The sequence below is a fragment of the Barbus barbus genome (genome assembly GCF_936440315.1).
Source record: "Barbus barbus genome assembly, chromosome: 34".
Taxonomy (NCBI): domain Eukaryota; kingdom Metazoa; phylum Chordata; class Actinopteri; order Cypriniformes; family Cyprinidae; genus Barbus; species Barbus barbus.
This window is the reverse complement of record NC_136762.1, coordinates 7,381,725-7,400,070: the sequence shown is the minus strand read 5'-3', so window position 1 is coordinate 7,400,070 and position 18,346 is coordinate 7,381,725. Positions and strand designations below refer to the sequence as shown.

The window sequence follows — 18,346 nt, the reverse complement described above, 5'->3', positions numbered from 1 at the left end:
CTGATTATTTGGCAATCGAGCCTCCAAAAAAGAAGACATTTAAAAACTGCATCAGGCTTCAGTGCCAGCAAGGCCAAATTGTAAAACTCAAGATGGCCCAAATTTGGGCTAAACCAGGTATCCAGTTTCAAAAACTGGTGGATCTGGGCATGTAAGAGAGTCTCTTTCTCTTTTCTAAGGAACAGATAATCTCCTTTCAGGTTTAGATTCCTCAGCTGGATGCTTTGAGGAGAAGGAAGTGAGGGGTGGGTAAACTGCTGGGCTCTCACAGGAGGGATTAGAGCGGCTATATATCACTGTGACAAGCCTTTTCAGCGCATGACAGGCCACCAGGCCCTGTGTGTGAAGGAGATCCTGTGACACTTCCTGTCACTCACTGGCCAGGCACTGATAGGGCCAAAAATGACCTATATTGTCACCATCAGATCACCTTACTGACACCAAGGCACATGTTAAATAGTTATTATAAAAGACTATCTATCTACCGTTTAAAAGTTTGGGGTCAGTATTTTCTTTTGAAAGAAATTAATACTTTTATTCAGCAAGAAAACATTAAACTGATCAAAAGTGACAGTAATATATTTAATTGTTTCATCATAAAAAAAGCTGCTCTTTTAATGTTTTGATTCATTGATGAATCCTGAAAAAGGATATTATAATATCAGGATATTAGAAAATATAGGATATTGCTGAAAAGACAGCTTTGACATCACTGGAATAAATTACAGTAATATATTAAAATAGACAGTTAAAATATACAGTTATATATTAAAATACAAAACATTTCAAATTTTTAAATTGTAATAATATTTCACAATATCCCTGTTTATTTGATCAAATAAATGCAGCCTTGGTGAGTATCTATCTATCTATCTATCTATCTATCTATCTATCTATCTATCTATCTATCTATCTATCTATCTATCTATCTATCTATCTATCCATCGATCCATCAACATTTACAGTACAAAGCTGCTATGTGGCTGTTAGCATCATGCTTACCTCAGTCTGGATTTAATAAGGAAAACTTTGCATATTACAAACATACCGTGGAAAGACTGAAAGAAATTATTTGTTTAACGAGGCCTGTCATTGTTTACACACAATGAATCACGCAAACATCTCTTCGCTATCTACGTGGAGGGTGATTAGAGAGAAATACTTAAACAACCTGGAGGTCCATGACATGGAGGTTTTGTTCTCAAGCTTCACTGAAAAGTGTTGAAAGACTGAAGTCAAATCCTGTCCTAAAAGTAACGCGTCACTGAACAAACTGAACACAGTCAAGGTATATTACATTCTTGAAGCAGAAGTAAGAAAAAGCAAAAAAAAGTTCTTGATTAAAAAAAGACGCAATGTTTTTAATGAAGACTGAATGTGTATTTATGAGAAGATGTTTACCAATTCTTATTAGATGCCAGTGTTCTCAAAACAACAAACCCTCCACAAGTTAAGTGCTCCACATGTACAAACATCTGGCTAGGAAAAACAAACCCAAAGATTCTAATCAAATAATCCTGAAAGACTACAGCGACACAATCGTCCACATGTCAACTTAAACTACCCTTAACTAAACTATTCTTAAACTACATCTTAAAAATATACATCATAAAATATTCTCTAAAAGCCACCCTGCAGTCCATTTATAATATAAAACTCTCTTTTAACCCTTAGAATGTAACTATATATATTTTTCCTACCATGCCTTTAAGAAACATAACTTTATATGTGAAATGAGCAACAGTGCTTTACCCTAGGTGAAGCTATTGTTAAATGTATGGCCAATTTATGCAGAAATCCGTATTTATAATATTTTTTCATAATGCAGCAAGTTATTTCATCTTAAAAGATCAATGAAAACTAAATTGCTTGTGATATGAGCCTTTTAAAGTTTCCCAGCGGTGATCATCAAAACCTGATTTTGACTGCACGAATGATGCCAGTGGAATAAATTTGGTATAGAATTAGGCAATGGAAAGTCTATATATTTAACCGTTGGCTCATCCAAAAACCCTCAGGCGTGACTAGCAGCAGAAAACGTCTGACGGTTTCACTGCATCTCAAAAACGATCTGGATAAAATACCGAATTAGGAGGCATGACCTCTAATTGAAGAAAACCTAAATCACATTCTGTATGAAGGTAGTTGGATGGGTCAGAACTCACAAAGCGAGTCTTGGCAGATATTTTGTGAAGCATGAATAAGCGCATCTGGGAGGAATTATCCTCATTATTACGAGACCTATGAGCGTGATTTATGCCTGGTCTTTATCTGCACTTCCACTATCTCACAAAAATAAGCATTTTATCATGACGAACACATATTACAGTCACTCCCTCTGCTGTCTGAGCTTTTTTTTTTTTTAATGGGGGCCGCACAGACAGGGCAAATTTACACATCACTCTCTATGATTTTTTTTTTCCCTGGAGCCACAATGACTAATATATAGTGAAGATTTTTTTAATTAATTCTCTAAAGGACACATTTAGACCTCCTGACCAAGCAACGAGACAAGGCTCCTCTTGGATGTTCCTAGAGCTTTTATCCAGGCCAGATCATGCTCAGATAAAGCTTATAAACAAAGCTATATTTTCAGATTTTGTGTGAACAGACATAATGATATCTCATTAAGAAAATTACCTTGGTGTGATAAATTTGAATTCCATAGAGCAGAACATTTCCCTGTAGGACTTCAGAGGCCAGACTCCTGAAGGCTGTTAACTCGTCTGTCTTTTGGCTGTCCAGAGACTGCTTTGTCATGTTCAGCAGTACCTGTCAACAAAAATAATAAAACAAAACATCTCCACTTATCTATAGCAGAGTTTCACAAACTGAAGGATCATGAGGGAACAGAAGGGAGTTCATAAGTTTATGAAAAGCATAGTAAATGACACTAGGGATGCACGATATTATCGGGCTGATATCGGAATCGGCCGATAATGGCTTTAAAATGCAAATATCGGCATTGGCCCGATGTGAAAAATTATGCCGATCTGTCTTACCAATAAGACGAATACATTAACTCAAGTGAGCTCAGGGTGTGCTAGCGATTCTTATAAATGGAATAAAATGTTAGGGTTAACACTGCATCTTTCTGGGGGGGAAAAATGCAGCGATTGATATATAGTTTATTTATAGTTATTTTCAAAGCTTCAATGTGCTGTCAAAAAACCCTTCATTATGGTTTAATTCTAACAAATAAGTTCTTGTTAAAAACTAACCAAATTAAAAATATTTTGCTTATAATTTCTGCACAGGAGAGACTTGGTGTTGTTTCCAAACAAAAAGGAAATATATCGTCATCGGCCAAAATTATTTGAAAAATATCTGCATATCGGATATCGGCAAAATCCAATATCCTGCATCCCTACATGACACATGTAAAATTAAATAAATCTATATAAAATCGAAAAATAAATAATTTTCGAAAAACTTTGCAAAAAGTTTAATTATTTTATGTTTACCTTCACCTCATGTTGTTATGGAAGCCTGTTTCTGCCACTTAATAAAAAATAAAAAAAAGGTTATTGCAAGTTTTTCATCTCACAATTCTGACTTTTTTCTCGCAATTGTGAGTTTACATCTTGCAATTCTAAAATTTTTTTTCCTCGTAATTCTGAGTTTACATCTCACAATTCTGACTTTTTTTCTCGCAATTCTGACTTTTTTCTCAGAATTGTGAGATATAAACCCGCAATTGCAAGTTATAAAGTTCAGTTCTGAGGGTGAAAAAAGACTGGTATGTCCTCAGAACTGTGAGTTTATATCTCACAATTCTGACTTAGAGAAAAAAACAAAATCTCACAATGGCGAGATATAAACTCACAATTCGGAGAAAAAGTCAATAAAGTCAGAATTGCGATTGCAGTTTTCGCAACTGCAAGTTTATATCATGCAATTCTGACTTTATAACTCGCAACTGCGAGTTTATATCTCAGAATTCTGAGAAGTCAGAGTTGCGAGATGTAAACTCTCGCAAAAAAAGTCAATTATAATTTTATGTATTTTTTATTCAGTGGCCGAAACGGGCTTCCATTTATTACCAGTAACTGACATTAGAGAAATGTGCCAATGTGTTGTTAAATTATTAAAATATTAACTTCAAATCTAAACTTAATTAAAAAAACATTTACTAAAAAAGATGAAATCTTGTTTATCTGCATCTCATGTAACCATTACGTGACATTAGATAAATATAAACATGAACATGTATTGTTCATTTGTATTGAAATTAAATGATTGATTTGAAATAACATTTAAAAAATAATTACAACAAATAATTCAAACAAAATAAAACACTTACTAAAAAGATTAAATATTTTGTTTACCTGCATTGTTAAATTATTGAAATATAAACTGAAAATCTAAACTGAAATAAGTAAAAAATAAAACACTTACTAAAGATGAAATACAGTATTTTGTTTACCTGCAACTTAAAATCTGAAGTGAAATTTAGGGCTGCACGATTATGATAAAAATGAAGTGATTATTCCCTCGAGATTGTAATTGCGATTATTAATAATGATTATTTTGAACAGATTTATGCCATTGTTTGAAGCTGCATGCCATATTTTTATATAAAATATATATATAAAAAAAAGGCTGAAAACACTCTTCCTGAACTTTTATTGCTTTTCTATAGCATTGAGCCTCAAATGTCAACTATACATTGGTTTGGTTTCTTCTTTAAACAAAAAAAGGTAAAATTATTCATGGTATAATAATGTTATAATAAAACTAAAAGAAATATTAAAAGAAACAAATGGTCTACTAAAGCTATACATTTCATTTGCAATTAAACAGACAAATTTTTAAATTACAGTAACATTTTACAGTACAATTTATAATATCAGGGCTCCAGACTAACATTGGAGACCAGTGGCACCAGCACCTGATTTGGTAGCACTGAACATGTAATATTACAAGTTTTGTCTCTTTGAAATGCACATTAGAACAGGAGCTTGAGTTGGGATGCATATGTACATTTGACATTACCATTGTGAAAACTGTAACGAAAACCATTGTGAAAACTGTAACATTCAGTCAATTACAAATCCACATCAACTGATAGAATAATTAACACAATAATGTAATTATATTCCATTACTCGTTTAACATATTTAGTATATTATTAATATAATAATACTCAATATGAATATCCTACTTTTCTGCCACCGTACCATTGTTACCGTTAGTGTTATTACAGTAACAGTGGGTGATTTGTGGACTGAAACGTCTTCTAACTGGATCGTTGTTGCACTGTTTCTGCTGCTTTCTGCATCAGTGTTGATGAGAATAACAGCTCGGATTTATTTGGCTTTAAACTAGTTTAAATTTAAAGAGACGTGATTTGTACTGGAGAACTCTGCGCTGAACTCGAGTGCTTCTTACTGGATTTCACAGCGTTGTTTAGTAAGTGATCGCGTCTGGTCATTGTAATAAACGCATGCACTGTTTTCTTTTGAGGCAAGCGGATAAAAGGTCAGTGTGTAGCGCTATTTTGTTCTGCTTTTGACACGTTTGGCGTTTAACATATCTATAATGCACAACAGAGTGACAACGACTATCAGTTAGACAAAATGTCTTTTATCCAGTGTGTTTGAGTTTGTTAAACCCCGTGCTGCAAACACCTCTTAAGCGAACAGAATAATGCAAGTTGGCATTTCTAATTGTTTATTTATTTTTTTAATCGCGGCTTTGAACGATTATGTAATCGTGGCATCCATAATCGTAATCGCAATTAGAAATTCAATTAATTGTGCAGCCCTAACTGAAATAAATAATTAAAACACTTACTAAAAAAGATTAAATATTTTGTTTACATGCAACTCATGTAACCCCTAACAGACATTAGAGAAATGTGAACAAGCAAATGTGGTTAAATTATTGAAATATTGATTTGAAATCTAAAATTGAATAAATAAATACATTTTTAAACAATGAAACGCTTACTAAAAAGATGATTTTTTTTTTGTTTACTTGCATGTCATGTAATCATTAATCTCAAGAAGACTAAGTAAATATTTTAGGTCAAAGGGGTTCGGCTGCCAAAATAAAAATGGCAAATTTCTGATCAAAAGGAATTAATAAACATTACGTTACTTATCTAATCATCTACAGTGACTTATTCAATCCAAATGGGAATTAATAATAGCATAATAACCTGCACTTACGTCAATTAAATATTCCATATTCTTAAAAAATGATTCTAAGAAAACAGCCATGGGACAGGCCCATTAATTTTAAAAGTACCCCACAGAACTCGGCGCTCCCTGTGTGTTTGGACAGGTTGAGCTCCCATGCAAAACAGCAAGAACCAACTCTTAGCGAAAAGTTTCCATTGCAACTGACCCAGCATTCACCGATGCGTTAAATTAATGCAATTTCTTTTTCCGTTCGCTTACATCACCGTTTCAGGAAGATGTGGCTTGTATGCATCCGTACCAAATAAAACAGGCCGTGCTCATTTTGCAAACTGCTTGAAGAAAAACATATTTCTAACAAAGGTCATACCCCAGCATAAATTGGGGAAATGCTGTTTCTGATTCTAATAGATTTTTTGTAGTTTCATAACAAAGTATATCTCTACAAGTACAAAAAAGGTAACTGAAAGCCCAACAGGAAATGTTATAGAATGTTAAGCGGATCCAAATGTAATGTAAAGAAAGTCAAGCAAACCTCTGAACAGCTTTTTATAAAATAATGTTAAAGCACGGCTTGAGGTTTTACTCACAATCACACGCTCTCACAGCCACATGTGTTATCATTACATCTGTGGTGATGATAAGAACAAAGCATCTGTGAAATCCAAACGAGTGAAAACATAATGATGGAGAGTAGAGGTCATCTAACAGGCCTTCGGAGGGAATGTTAAAGGAAGCACATATGGATTCTGGGAAGGCTGTATTCCCACACTGGGGTGCGGATCCCTGGATTCAGAGATCAAAACTGCAGGAGCAGAGATGTTATGCTTTCGAAACACATTTCAGAAATTAATCAAGGTGAGAGTGATGACATACCCAGAGATTAAGACTAAAATGTTCTGAGGTACAAATGCTGGACAAGAACCAGGAAACAAAACATCAAGGGTTTTTTCAACTGCCAACACCGAAACATCAATAAGTTTTAGCACTTCTGTGATCTGATGCACATTGCGTGTTTCTATGTCACAATGATGAAAACGACAAAATGAGTTTAAGGTTAGACTCACACCTCTCACAATCAAATTTTCTCTGTGTGATCACACAATGAATGATATGTTTGGCATTATAGCAACAACCTAAGGTTAAAATAACTTCCAGGAACATAAAAACAAAAAAATCAAGCAAACACAAAAATACAGCAGCTGAAATTACACAAGATTGTCTAAATTAACTTGTGGTAAAATCTTTTCTGGTAAAATCTACTAAAGTCCCTGAGTGAGTGTACTTCATCAAAATGTTCTCTACTTGCATTAAAACTAAAAAATCTTTTAAAATAAACACTGAAAAGGTCAATGTGGTGTATGGAAACTTACCCAAACAACAACTACCGGGTATAAACGAGAATGGTCAGTGTTCTCAAAACGTTTCACCATGTCCAGGGTCCCCAAGAAGTTTGATGCAGTCGTCTAAAACAAAGGCACAGATAACATTAATGTCACACCAAACCAATTTGTGAGGGGGCAAAAATTATGGCTGTCAATCTTACTGTGAATAAGTATTATAAGACTTACCCAGACCAAATATAACCTATTATGTGGATTTATTAGAAATGTTTTACATGATGTTTTTACAAAGAAATAGCTCTTACTGGTAATATATATATATATATATATATATATATATATATATATATATATATATATATATATATATATATATATATTTAATTTTTTATTTATTTTTTTTGGAAAGAAATTAATACTTTTTTCAGAAAGAGCAAATTCAATAAATCAAAAGTGACAGTAAAACCATTTATAATGTGCCAGAATATTTCTTTTTCAAATAAATGCTGTTCTTTTGAAGTTTGTTCTTCAAATAATCTTTTCAAATAGGCGTTCCACAAATGTTTTCAATCTATTCTAATGGATCATTTAACACTGAAGGATTGGAGCTATGCTTGCTGAAAATTCAGCTTTGCCATTACAGGAATAAATTACAATTATGAAACCACTTTTTTAAATTATAAGAATATTTCAGAATATTACTGGTTTTACAGAATTTGGGGTCAAATAAACACAGCCTTGGTGAGTATCAGAGACTTCTTTTAAAAGACCCCAAACTTTTAAATGGTAGTTTGTGAATCCATAATGAATACAGATCAAACGTGCGTTTGCAAAAAAGTTACTTTGCTATTAGTTAACACTATCCAATAGACTAGACTGTCTTATTGATGTCAGCAACAAAGTAAAGGTGTTTCAGAGTGAGATCAAATTCATATTGTGATTAAATATTACAAAGACAAGCTGTTATTTATTTTTGAAGACTAGGAAAATGAGTTAAAAAGTCAAATTTGATTTATGTCGGCTTTAACATTGAATTACTTGTGTGTGTGTGTGTGTGTGTGTGTGTGTGTGTGTGTGTATAACTGACGTACAGAAATGTGAATGAAGTTTTGGGTTTTGGACAGGTACTCTGTATTACTTTCCTTTGCACATGGTATGACGTCTGTCTCCATCTGCGAAAAGGAGAAAAGAGCCCAAATTCAATAAAACAAGCAATCTCACCATCACAGCAGACAACAATTTTATTTATTAAGATCTAATGATTCATCCCTTTTCAAAAAAAGCAACACAACCACAGATGCTCTGCATATGAAATCATATTTTAGTCCTCATATCCTGTTCCTGGCCTTGTCGAATATCTTGTACAGAGATGAAATAAACAGAAGTGTTTGGCATAGACTCGACCTTGACGAGAAAACTGGAAATATGAAATTGTTATTGGAAACGCATTCAAGGACTTATTCGCTCTTGAAAGATAACCAACCGCGGCTTTAGACGAAAGCCAGCTCGCTCCGAACTGTGGATTTATGATATAATTTTGACATTTGAACCAGGTTGGGCTGTTGAGCCCACACGAAACACTGTTCACAGGTTATTTAAATGGTGGCGAAGCAAGAATAAGTGCTTCATAATGACCAAAACCAAAAAACAAGCCACACACTTGGTTCTCATTAGACGCAACAGATCACGCAAAAAATCTGGTAATGCTTTCATTTCCGCACATTTACAAACAAACAACCTTTATGATCATTCTTAAGGATTTGTAAGCTATTCAAAAACAGAAATGTGTTTTTACTGGGCAAGGAACTCAATTTTAACTGCAGTTACGTGTTAGGAATCATGTCGGCTCATGTTGTGGCTTAATCCGAGGTTGACGTAGGAATACATTACAGTCAAGAGTTATGCAGTATCACTGAAATGCCAGGATTACATGTAGTCAATGGAATTTTATAGTCTCCGATGGATCTAAAGTGGATTTTCTTTCGTGTGAGATTTACTTATGTAGCTTAAAATGATATATACACTACCTACATGCTCTCAGTTCTAAATTATCTCGAAATCCCACAGCTGAGGAATGCGAATATCACTCTCAGTCATACACGAGATCCGCACCTTATGGCACACGGATTCGGACTCTAATCCTCTGTGTCCAAGCAAAAACTGTTTGACCCTAGTGAACTTGAGCCTTTGATGAAAGTAGACAGCAACCCATTCCAGTTCTTATCAGTAGCATACATGGATGTAATTATTACATCTCGCTAAAAGGATCATCTTATCACTCTCTGTTGCCCTTTATTACCAAAACACGTACCTAGAGCCAATCGTACCACCTGCACGCCTGGAATGGTCCCAACTTTGAGTTTCACTTCGCTGTAATGGAGATACTGTAATGGGGCTTAGATTTACAAATGGCACTGGGACAAATTTGATTCCTCATCTCTAATCTCCTCCTTTTCTTTCATCTCCCTCGAGTCGCAGGAACGGCTCAGGAGAACTGACCCCGGTCGGCACCTGGGGGAGCAGCAACGTCTGGAACCAATCAGCCGTACGGGACGCTGGCTGCTCTCATGTTTGCAACATTATCAAGAGGAGGACATGTGCTTGATGAAGAACTTGGAACGGCTACAAAGGAGGATGGGCTTCCAGAGCACAGAGCCTGAATAATACACGTCATATTTCCTTTTTGTCAGTGCGCTGGAAGATGGATCTCCTTCAGCAAGAGCTACAACGTGAAAACATGTCTCCAGCTGGACCGGCTCCAAAAATCAGTGTGGAATAAATGGGAAGGTGGTCACACTTGTACAAGACACCTTATCCATTTCAGCAAGTACATCCATTGGTACGGCTAGGTTATCACTCTCACCATATGTTAGTCCTCATGCAGTTGCAGGACAGGTGAAAGCTTGACAGGGTGAGTAGGAAATTGGGGTAAAAGGAGTTGAGATGGAGACTGACAGCTTTAAACATCTACATATGCAACACATTCCTAAGCAAAGACTATTTGAAATAAACCGTAAGACAGGGGATGTCATCTTTAACATACCATGTTCAGACTTTTCTGAAGCGTTTTGGCCAACTCAACGGCTTCTGCTTCAGCTCCTGCGATGATACATGCTGACATTGAAAGAGTCTCTGAAGAGAAAATGAAAATAATGCTTCAAGACAAAACAGATAATAAAGTGCAAGAGTATGTTTGATGTAACCTTAGTCACTGTAATTTAACCCTGTTTGCAAACCAGTTTGAGATAAAAAAAAAAATAATAATCATAAAAATAATAATAAAATAAAATAATAAAAATAAAGCTTATGTAAAAGAAAGAAAATAAATGCAATAAATACTAAGAAATTATAGAAATTAATTTCATAGTTTCTTCATGTTCTAATGGGTGATATTCCACTTCAAGCATTTTATCTCAAGAAAACAGGATAAGCTTCTTTCATATTGAAAGGTATCAAAGTTAATCAGAGTGTCTTAGTAACAATCAATGTGTTTAAATTCATGGATAAATGTTTTTTTTCCTGACCTTTCATAAAAGGTCAAAGCACAGATATAGTGGACTAGGCAAAGCAAAGTTTAAATACAGCCAGAGGGATTCTTTATTGCATGGACAGAACTCTGAAAGAGGTAGGAGACCCAATACTGAGCCAAGTTCAAGGCATTTTTGGGCAATCTGTTGTTTTATTCCACTTGGGTTGGTATTTTGGAACTGGGTTATAAGCCAACAGCAGCTTAGTGCACTGGCTGAATAGAAAAGGTCATAATCTTAGTAAATATGTGCATGGAAACTGCTAAAATCACTAAACTAAACCACCACATATTTATGAAAATATAAAGTTTTACCCTATTCTTCCATTTCTGTCCAAACCAGAGAACTGGCCCATTTCTGGGTCAACTCATACCTTACAGGTCATAATAGGTCATTTTTATAATTTCTCTTAAAAAGACCAGCATTTAGACATCTTGAAATGGTGGTTAGCCTTTGTGGTTCACAATCTCTCTTTGTATATTTACATACACGTTACTAACAGTTTGTTTTTGCCCAATGATCCTGACTGTGGAAAACTGTCTATTTTGACTTGCCCTGTTAAAATGTATAATCAAACATCATCAAGTCTGCAATAACAACAGTGAATGGCAATAGTGTATTCCCAGCAATGACTCAAATCAGTGGCTGGTGAAATATTTATTTCTTTACTGCACAACTTAAATACAATACCTTTAATAATAGCCTCCGCAGCTGCTAGATCTCGCTTGTATGTTACCTACAGTACAAAAGGAAAACATCACATTAAAAGAGAAAACGGTTTGTGCTTAAAAGAAATGGGCCAATTATGACTGAACATTAGTTTTGTGGTTGTACAGACTGTTAGGAGTGTTATATACGGTTATATACACATACAGTGGGGTCCAAAAGTCTGAGTCCACTAGTAAATATACTTCTGCTGTACATTTTGCTAATGCAATACAAACCTTTTCAGTACAGCAGATTATCAGTATAACAAGGAAAAATGAAAAATGACATGAATTTCTCACATTTTTCTTGCCAAACAGGTGAACATTTCACAAATCTGAAGATGCAATATTCAAAACATTTATAATAATACAATATTTTCAAAATATGCATGACTAAAATCCTTTTCCAGTCTTTTTTCCTTAACAAAATATCTTAATACAGAAATTAATTTCTTATTTTCTGCCTTTTCTAATGGGTGATATTGTTTCCAATCATGAAACATGGTTGTGCATCCCTGACTTTGACGGCACGATGCAGATGTAAATTTTTGTTCATTAACAAAAACAGCAACATCTGTACAACCTGTAACAACCTCATATTTATATTATAGGGTCAAATTTAAATATTTAAACTGTTTGAGTTAGAACTCCATTTTTATTCAAATTAACTACAGTATCACACAATTAGATTATGATAACCAAATGTAAAACCACACATAGCACCTCACTACCATGGTAAAATGTAACTATATGGTTTCTATGGTTTTTGTATGAAAAATAGTACCCTAAATACATTTAGTATAAAAATATGCACAAATGCTGTAGTCTAGCTCAATAACAACCAGCACTCCTTTAATACATGTCTACATTAATATATATTTCATTATATAAATATAATAAAACTCCATATGTATATATCCCATATTTCTGCCACAATACCTTGGTCCAGTACAGTAAATCCATGGAAAAGCCTTCTAACAGGATTCTTCATGGCACAGTGTTTTCTCATGTTTGTCAGTGCTATTGAAAACATTAGGACTGTTGCATCTGGCTTTAAACTAAATCACCTTGACATTTGTGTTTATCGCTGTGCGCTTCTTGCTGGATCTCACAGCACTGATCACGTGATCAAAAATGCTGTCTCATTGTGGACAAAAGGTTAAAATGTAAAGAAAGGATGCTTCAAATTTATGCGGATTAACGTGGAAGCAGAATTAGTGACCTAGTAATTCTAGATGTAGAGATGTTTTCCAGGTTAAAAAACTTTTTTCAAAGTGATCTCAGACTTTTGGACCCACTATGTATGGCATAAATCCTATACATATGACAACAAAAAGTCAAACCTTTCGTTCCTTACTTTCCACAGAGTCGGTGGTCCTTCTATGAGCTTTGCATTCGTGCCACAGTACTGCAGGGCCAAGTGTAGGCACTCGGTGCCAAACTCAAAGTCAAATTCACTGCACTGCAAAGGAGAAACCAGGACAAAAACCAGAACAAAATGAAACAAGAAGCTCCAGTTTGATAAATGCTGATGACGTCAATCAGAACCATAGAAACCTCCAGTCAAACACCTGTGTAGGAACTAAGTTTTGTGGTCATGAAAGACTGTTTCTTATAGAAACAAGCATCTGGGCATGGGATTTTTGTACAAAATGTCCCTGATTCTGGTAACACATTAAAAAAGCTGAATAGAGTTCTTGAAGCGACAGCGGTTGGATTACACAACCTAAATCATGCCACCCGAGACTTTACGAGGGCAATATCTACAGCAATATTTCATCCCGGGTGGAGAGGAGAGCTTCGCTTACATGGCGCTGTGATTTCAAGGCAAATTAAAGGAGAAAGTCCTGCAATCATTTAACCTTTGGCATTTTTCCCTCCTTTTCATCAACGCGCAGCTAGACCCTTACGGGGTTGGATGTCTCTTCTTTTGTGAAGCTCAAGCTCTCTGAGATTCAGTGGGATGGCATGCTGAAATGGCATCAGTCATTTCAAGGCTACCACAGAGAGGGTTTTGACACATGGCCGTCGGCTACATCCCAAAACCCTCACTCAAAAAACACCCACCTGAAATAACCCCCATTGTAAAAAGTGTCAAACGCGCTGAATGCTACATAAAAAAGAAGTATGGACTGCCTTATGTCACGTGATGGCAGAGTGTTATAGAAAATTGGGTTCAAAAAGCAAGGAGAAGCATATAAATCTTCGCAGACCCTTCACTGTTGGGCTTGGAGAAGAAAAGCCCCAGAAGAGCCGGAGTGTCAGGTAACACCCAAGCGGGCTTGATATTACCCATTCTTCAAATTGCCTCATCCTCTGTATTTCTTCGTGTCATGGTTTTATCTTTATTTAGAATTAATTGAGGACAGACAGCTGTGACTTGACACAGAAAACTCACGCTAATGTTCGATATCGCAGCCAAAAACAACAAGACTGTGAAATCAAAGTTTTCCAGAAGCACCCTAAAAAAACGGTCTTCTCAGCAGCCCTATAAATCTCAGTGCTTCTTTTTAACACTTCTATCTGTTACTGTTATCGAAAGTTTTCGACAAAGGCTTAATCAGATCCAAAGATCACAGTCCTACAGCAATAAATGACGTAAAAAAAGGATGAAATGCACTACACTCCACCTCCATGAGAAACGTTATTAGTCTGGATAAAAAAAAGCAGCATTTCTGTGAAAGCATTGTTTGAGTTGATCTTGAGAAGAAATATTGCAATAAAACTGCGATCTTGCAGTCAGCTATGTAACCTAGGCCAGACTAAACAATTATGATTTATTATTTTGACACACAACTAACTACCATGGGATTAATAATAAAAGTCACAGTGCCTTAGGGACAATGAACAAAAGAGGCAAGTTGGTCCAAGATTTGAACACTGCGTGTTTCTTTGTCACAGTGAGGTAATATTTGTAATAAGCGCCAAGCTCCAAACACATTGGATACAACATAAAAAAGAAAGAAATGTGTCACAAAGGCAACTGGGTTCAAAAAATGTGTATGTATGTATATATATATATATATATATATAAAATAAATATACTATTTCATAAAATGTATATAAAAATGTAATTATTATGACTGAAAATTCTCAGAAAATTGGGCTCAAACAGTAACAGTGCATAAATCTAAATAATAAACAAATACTTATTAGATAAATATACATTTATAGATAAATATATTAAATAAGTTTTATACATATTACATAAATATTTATATTAATTTAATAAAAAGTCCCATAGAGTCCCATAGAAAATTGGGTTCAAAAAGCAAATCTACATAAATCAAATATAAATATTAAAATAGTAAATATATAAAAATGTATATAAATATATATGTATATAAATGTATATAAACATTTAGATGGAAAAAAATAAAAAAAATAAAATGGGTTAAAAAGGCAACATCAGTGCATAAATCTAATATAAATAATAATAATAAATATTTCATGAATACTTCTCTGAATATTCTTTTTGTTTTTAAAAGTGTATATAAAAACAAACATTGAGATGCATAAATTACCATAAAAGTCACTGTGAGAATGTCAAGGTGACAGTCAACTTTAATGTACTTTGCACATTGAATCTGAGGTTTATTCCAACCAATAAATGTGTCTGGGTTGCTCATACCCGCTGGTAGGCCTGGAAAATAATGTCATAAAGAAATCCTTGAGGCATTTCACTGGCTCTGTACTTTGCTCTCTCCAACGAGTGGTCCAGGTAGCCCTCTGACGTGGTTGCAATGACTGTGGACACCAGAGGACGTATCGCTCCGGAGGCCTGAAATAACAAGGTAGACAATAGAACAATTTAAAAATTAAAAGTCAGGCAATGAATCACTATCCTTCTCAATATTCTTTTGAGTGTTTCATAAACATATGGGTTTTGCTTTCCAGCCCGTGTCACAGCCTTGGAGTGGAGATTTAGAAGAAAATCACAGAAATTTTCAACCTCACGCATCAAAGCCAGCAAAAACATTGCTAAAACATTTTATCCGGTTTCATGCTGTAAGGAGTAGTGCTGAGAGGTGTCAACAATATGTTTATCTTAGTGATTTATGGGCATTGGAACAGCCCGCGATGCAGTCAAACCACAAACGAAGCTGGATTTCTCGTCTTCTGCCGAGTTATTCTGTTCCTGATGCAGATGACGTTTGCCTTGGAAGGATGGAATATATGTAGCGGATTCTTGTTCTGTAGCATATATTAAAAAGAGTTTCTCTGATTGGAGTTTTTCCATATTTATTATATAACAGCTTCACACATATCTCTGAAGCCTGCATCAGGAATCGTCTTTCGACGGCTTAACGTGGTCTGACTTTCACTCACCTCATAAATTTGACATATGTAGACCGTGGTACAGCAGATTAGGGGAGGGAGTGTTCAGATAGTGTGGACATTCATCACCACAAACATTTCAGGGAGTGTTTTAAAATGAATTATTCCAAATGACAGCCACAGTAAAAAAGGCATATTTGAATTAAAGCTTAACTTGTATATAATTTACCTAAATTTTGGGGGTTTTATAGTGTAGCATATATGATACTCTTGGGCAGAAATAAACATATGTTTTCATTTTTTTTCTCCAAACTGTTATTAAATGCAAAACAATTGCACTATTTTGAAACAAAATCTGGATAAAGAAGAGAAAACGAACCCCTTGCTCTTTAGCTGCTAGGGTGATTTTCAACAGAAGATCTTCTTCCACAAACGGCCGTACGGCATCATGGATGATGACCACTTTTGGTTTGGCCGTCAGGGAGTCTGTAGTGCTGCTGAAGGCCTGAAGTCCGTTGAAGATCGACCTGTGTCTGGTGGTTCCCCCGTGGACTACTTTTACCTTTGTGTGATTACATTTCTGGACAATATTCAGCATCAAGTCATGATTCTCCTTAGCAACCACAACGACAACAGTCCCAATCCATGATAACCTGTCGAGAAATTACAGATAGAACAGCTTTCATTTATCAAGTTTTAAATACTATCAAAAAAAACAACATCATCGCTGTGACAATAGAGTAAGGGAACAATTTGAATGTTATGCTGCTTTAAGCAGTTATTGTAGTATTATTTACATGTTAATATAGTTTTTGTTAATATTTTGAATCAACTTTTTAGTCATTTCGTTATAAGCTTATTTTTTCAAATACTTCCATTTAGGTAGGGCTGGGTGGTATGACCAAAATCTTATATGACGATATGAGTGATTTTATTTCACGGTAATGATATATCACACACATATATATTACATAGTTATTTTTGCTTTAAATAAGGTCTAAATTTTTGATGCCATAGAAATTTCATATTCTTGTCACCAGTGTCAAATTTGCCATTTATTGTATAAAGTAATCAAATAAACATAAAAAAAATGCATATTTCACTTAAGACCTAAATAATAGTGTGTGTATTTAGGTTTCATTTATTTTCATCTGTTTTTGTTTTACTTATAGTTCAAGTTTTTATTTATTTCTATTTAGTAATGTCAGTTAGCTGCCAAGACAATATTTCTCATTTTCATTTAAAGTTTTTCCTTACTCATTTACATTTTATTTCTGCTGTCTTTCAATTAACAATAAATAAATAAATCATATTTTTAGTATAATAGTTTAACGATAATAACACTGGCTGCAAGTGCCTCTTGTGGCATCAAACGAAATTGGAAAAACTGCTAGATTTGCATATGACCCTTTGTAAACCCTTCACAATGCTAGGATGTTGTTGGTTGTCAGTGTGTTGTTAAGCAACTTCTAAGATGTTTTGAGCGTATTGTTAGTTATACATTCGCTTGGGTGGTTTTTTAATGATAGTTACATTCTCATACTCATCCCTATTCCTTTCAGAGGGCAGGAGTTCTCAACTCCAAGATCCACTTTCCTGCAGAGTTTAGCTCCAACCCTAATTAAACACAGCTAAAGGTCGAAGCTAAACTCAGCAGAAAAATAGGTCTTGAGGGCCAGAGTTGAGAACCCCTGGTGTAGGGGACCATAAAACTGCTCCTTGGAACGCACTTCTGTGTCATCTTGCCAAGCCAATTAAGGTTTAACAAATTAAATGTGTGCAAAGAATCATGGGAGTGAAGTGTCCATCAGTTGTACCCTTCGAAGTACATTTTTGAGCACTTCGGTTTGGACCCTTCAAGAGTAGTAGTCTCTAAATTCATAGTATTCACAAAACAGTAAGCAAAAAGTATCCAGGCGTACCTATGCCAATAACATTACATATAACTATATAGAACATACATGAAGTACTTATTCAATAGAAGAAATACCAACTTAGTTACCGCGGTACGCGATTTTCAATGCAACCTGAGTACTAATGCTGCACGATTATGAAAAAAATCATAATTGTCGATTATTCCCTTGAAATTGCGAATTAATTTCGATCATCACAATTTACATTGATGTTATACCATTGTTTGAAGCAACCGCATGCCATATTTTTAGAAGAAAATAAACAAGCTGAAAACACTAGCTGAAAAACTTCTATAGTATTAAGCCTTAAATGTGAACTATACTGTATATTGGTTATACTGTATATTGGTGTATACTGTATATATATATACTGTATACACGGTATTTGGTTTTCTTTAAATAAAAAAGTAAAAACATGCATGGTAGTATAATGCT

The 18,346-nt window shown here is 34.8% G+C and overlaps 1 protein-coding gene across 2 annotated transcripts in view; it reads right to left on the bottom strand.

The window, feature by feature from the left end:
* Positions 1-18,346, bottom strand: part of LOC306853777 (D-ribitol-5-phosphate cytidylyltransferase-like) — a 29,372-nt gene that overhangs the window by 9,846 nt on the left and 1,180 nt on the right. For both annotated transcript variants that reach the window (XM_079391424.1, XM_079391425.1), the window contains exons 2-9: positions 16,378-16,651; positions 15,352-15,501; positions 13,078-13,182; positions 11,704-11,749; positions 10,530-10,618; positions 8,578-8,658; positions 7,517-7,609; positions 2,641-2,772 (exon numbers count right to left, since the gene is read on the bottom strand). In XM_079391424.1, coding sequence (XP_079247550.1) covers positions 2,641-2,772; positions 7,517-7,609; positions 8,578-8,658; positions 10,530-10,618; positions 11,704-11,749; positions 13,078-13,182; positions 15,352-15,501; positions 16,378-16,651 — 970 coding nt within the window. The remainder of the gene's footprint in view (positions 1-2,640; positions 2,773-7,516; positions 7,610-8,577; positions 8,659-10,529; positions 10,619-11,703; positions 11,750-13,077; positions 13,183-15,351; positions 15,502-16,377; positions 16,652-18,346) is intronic.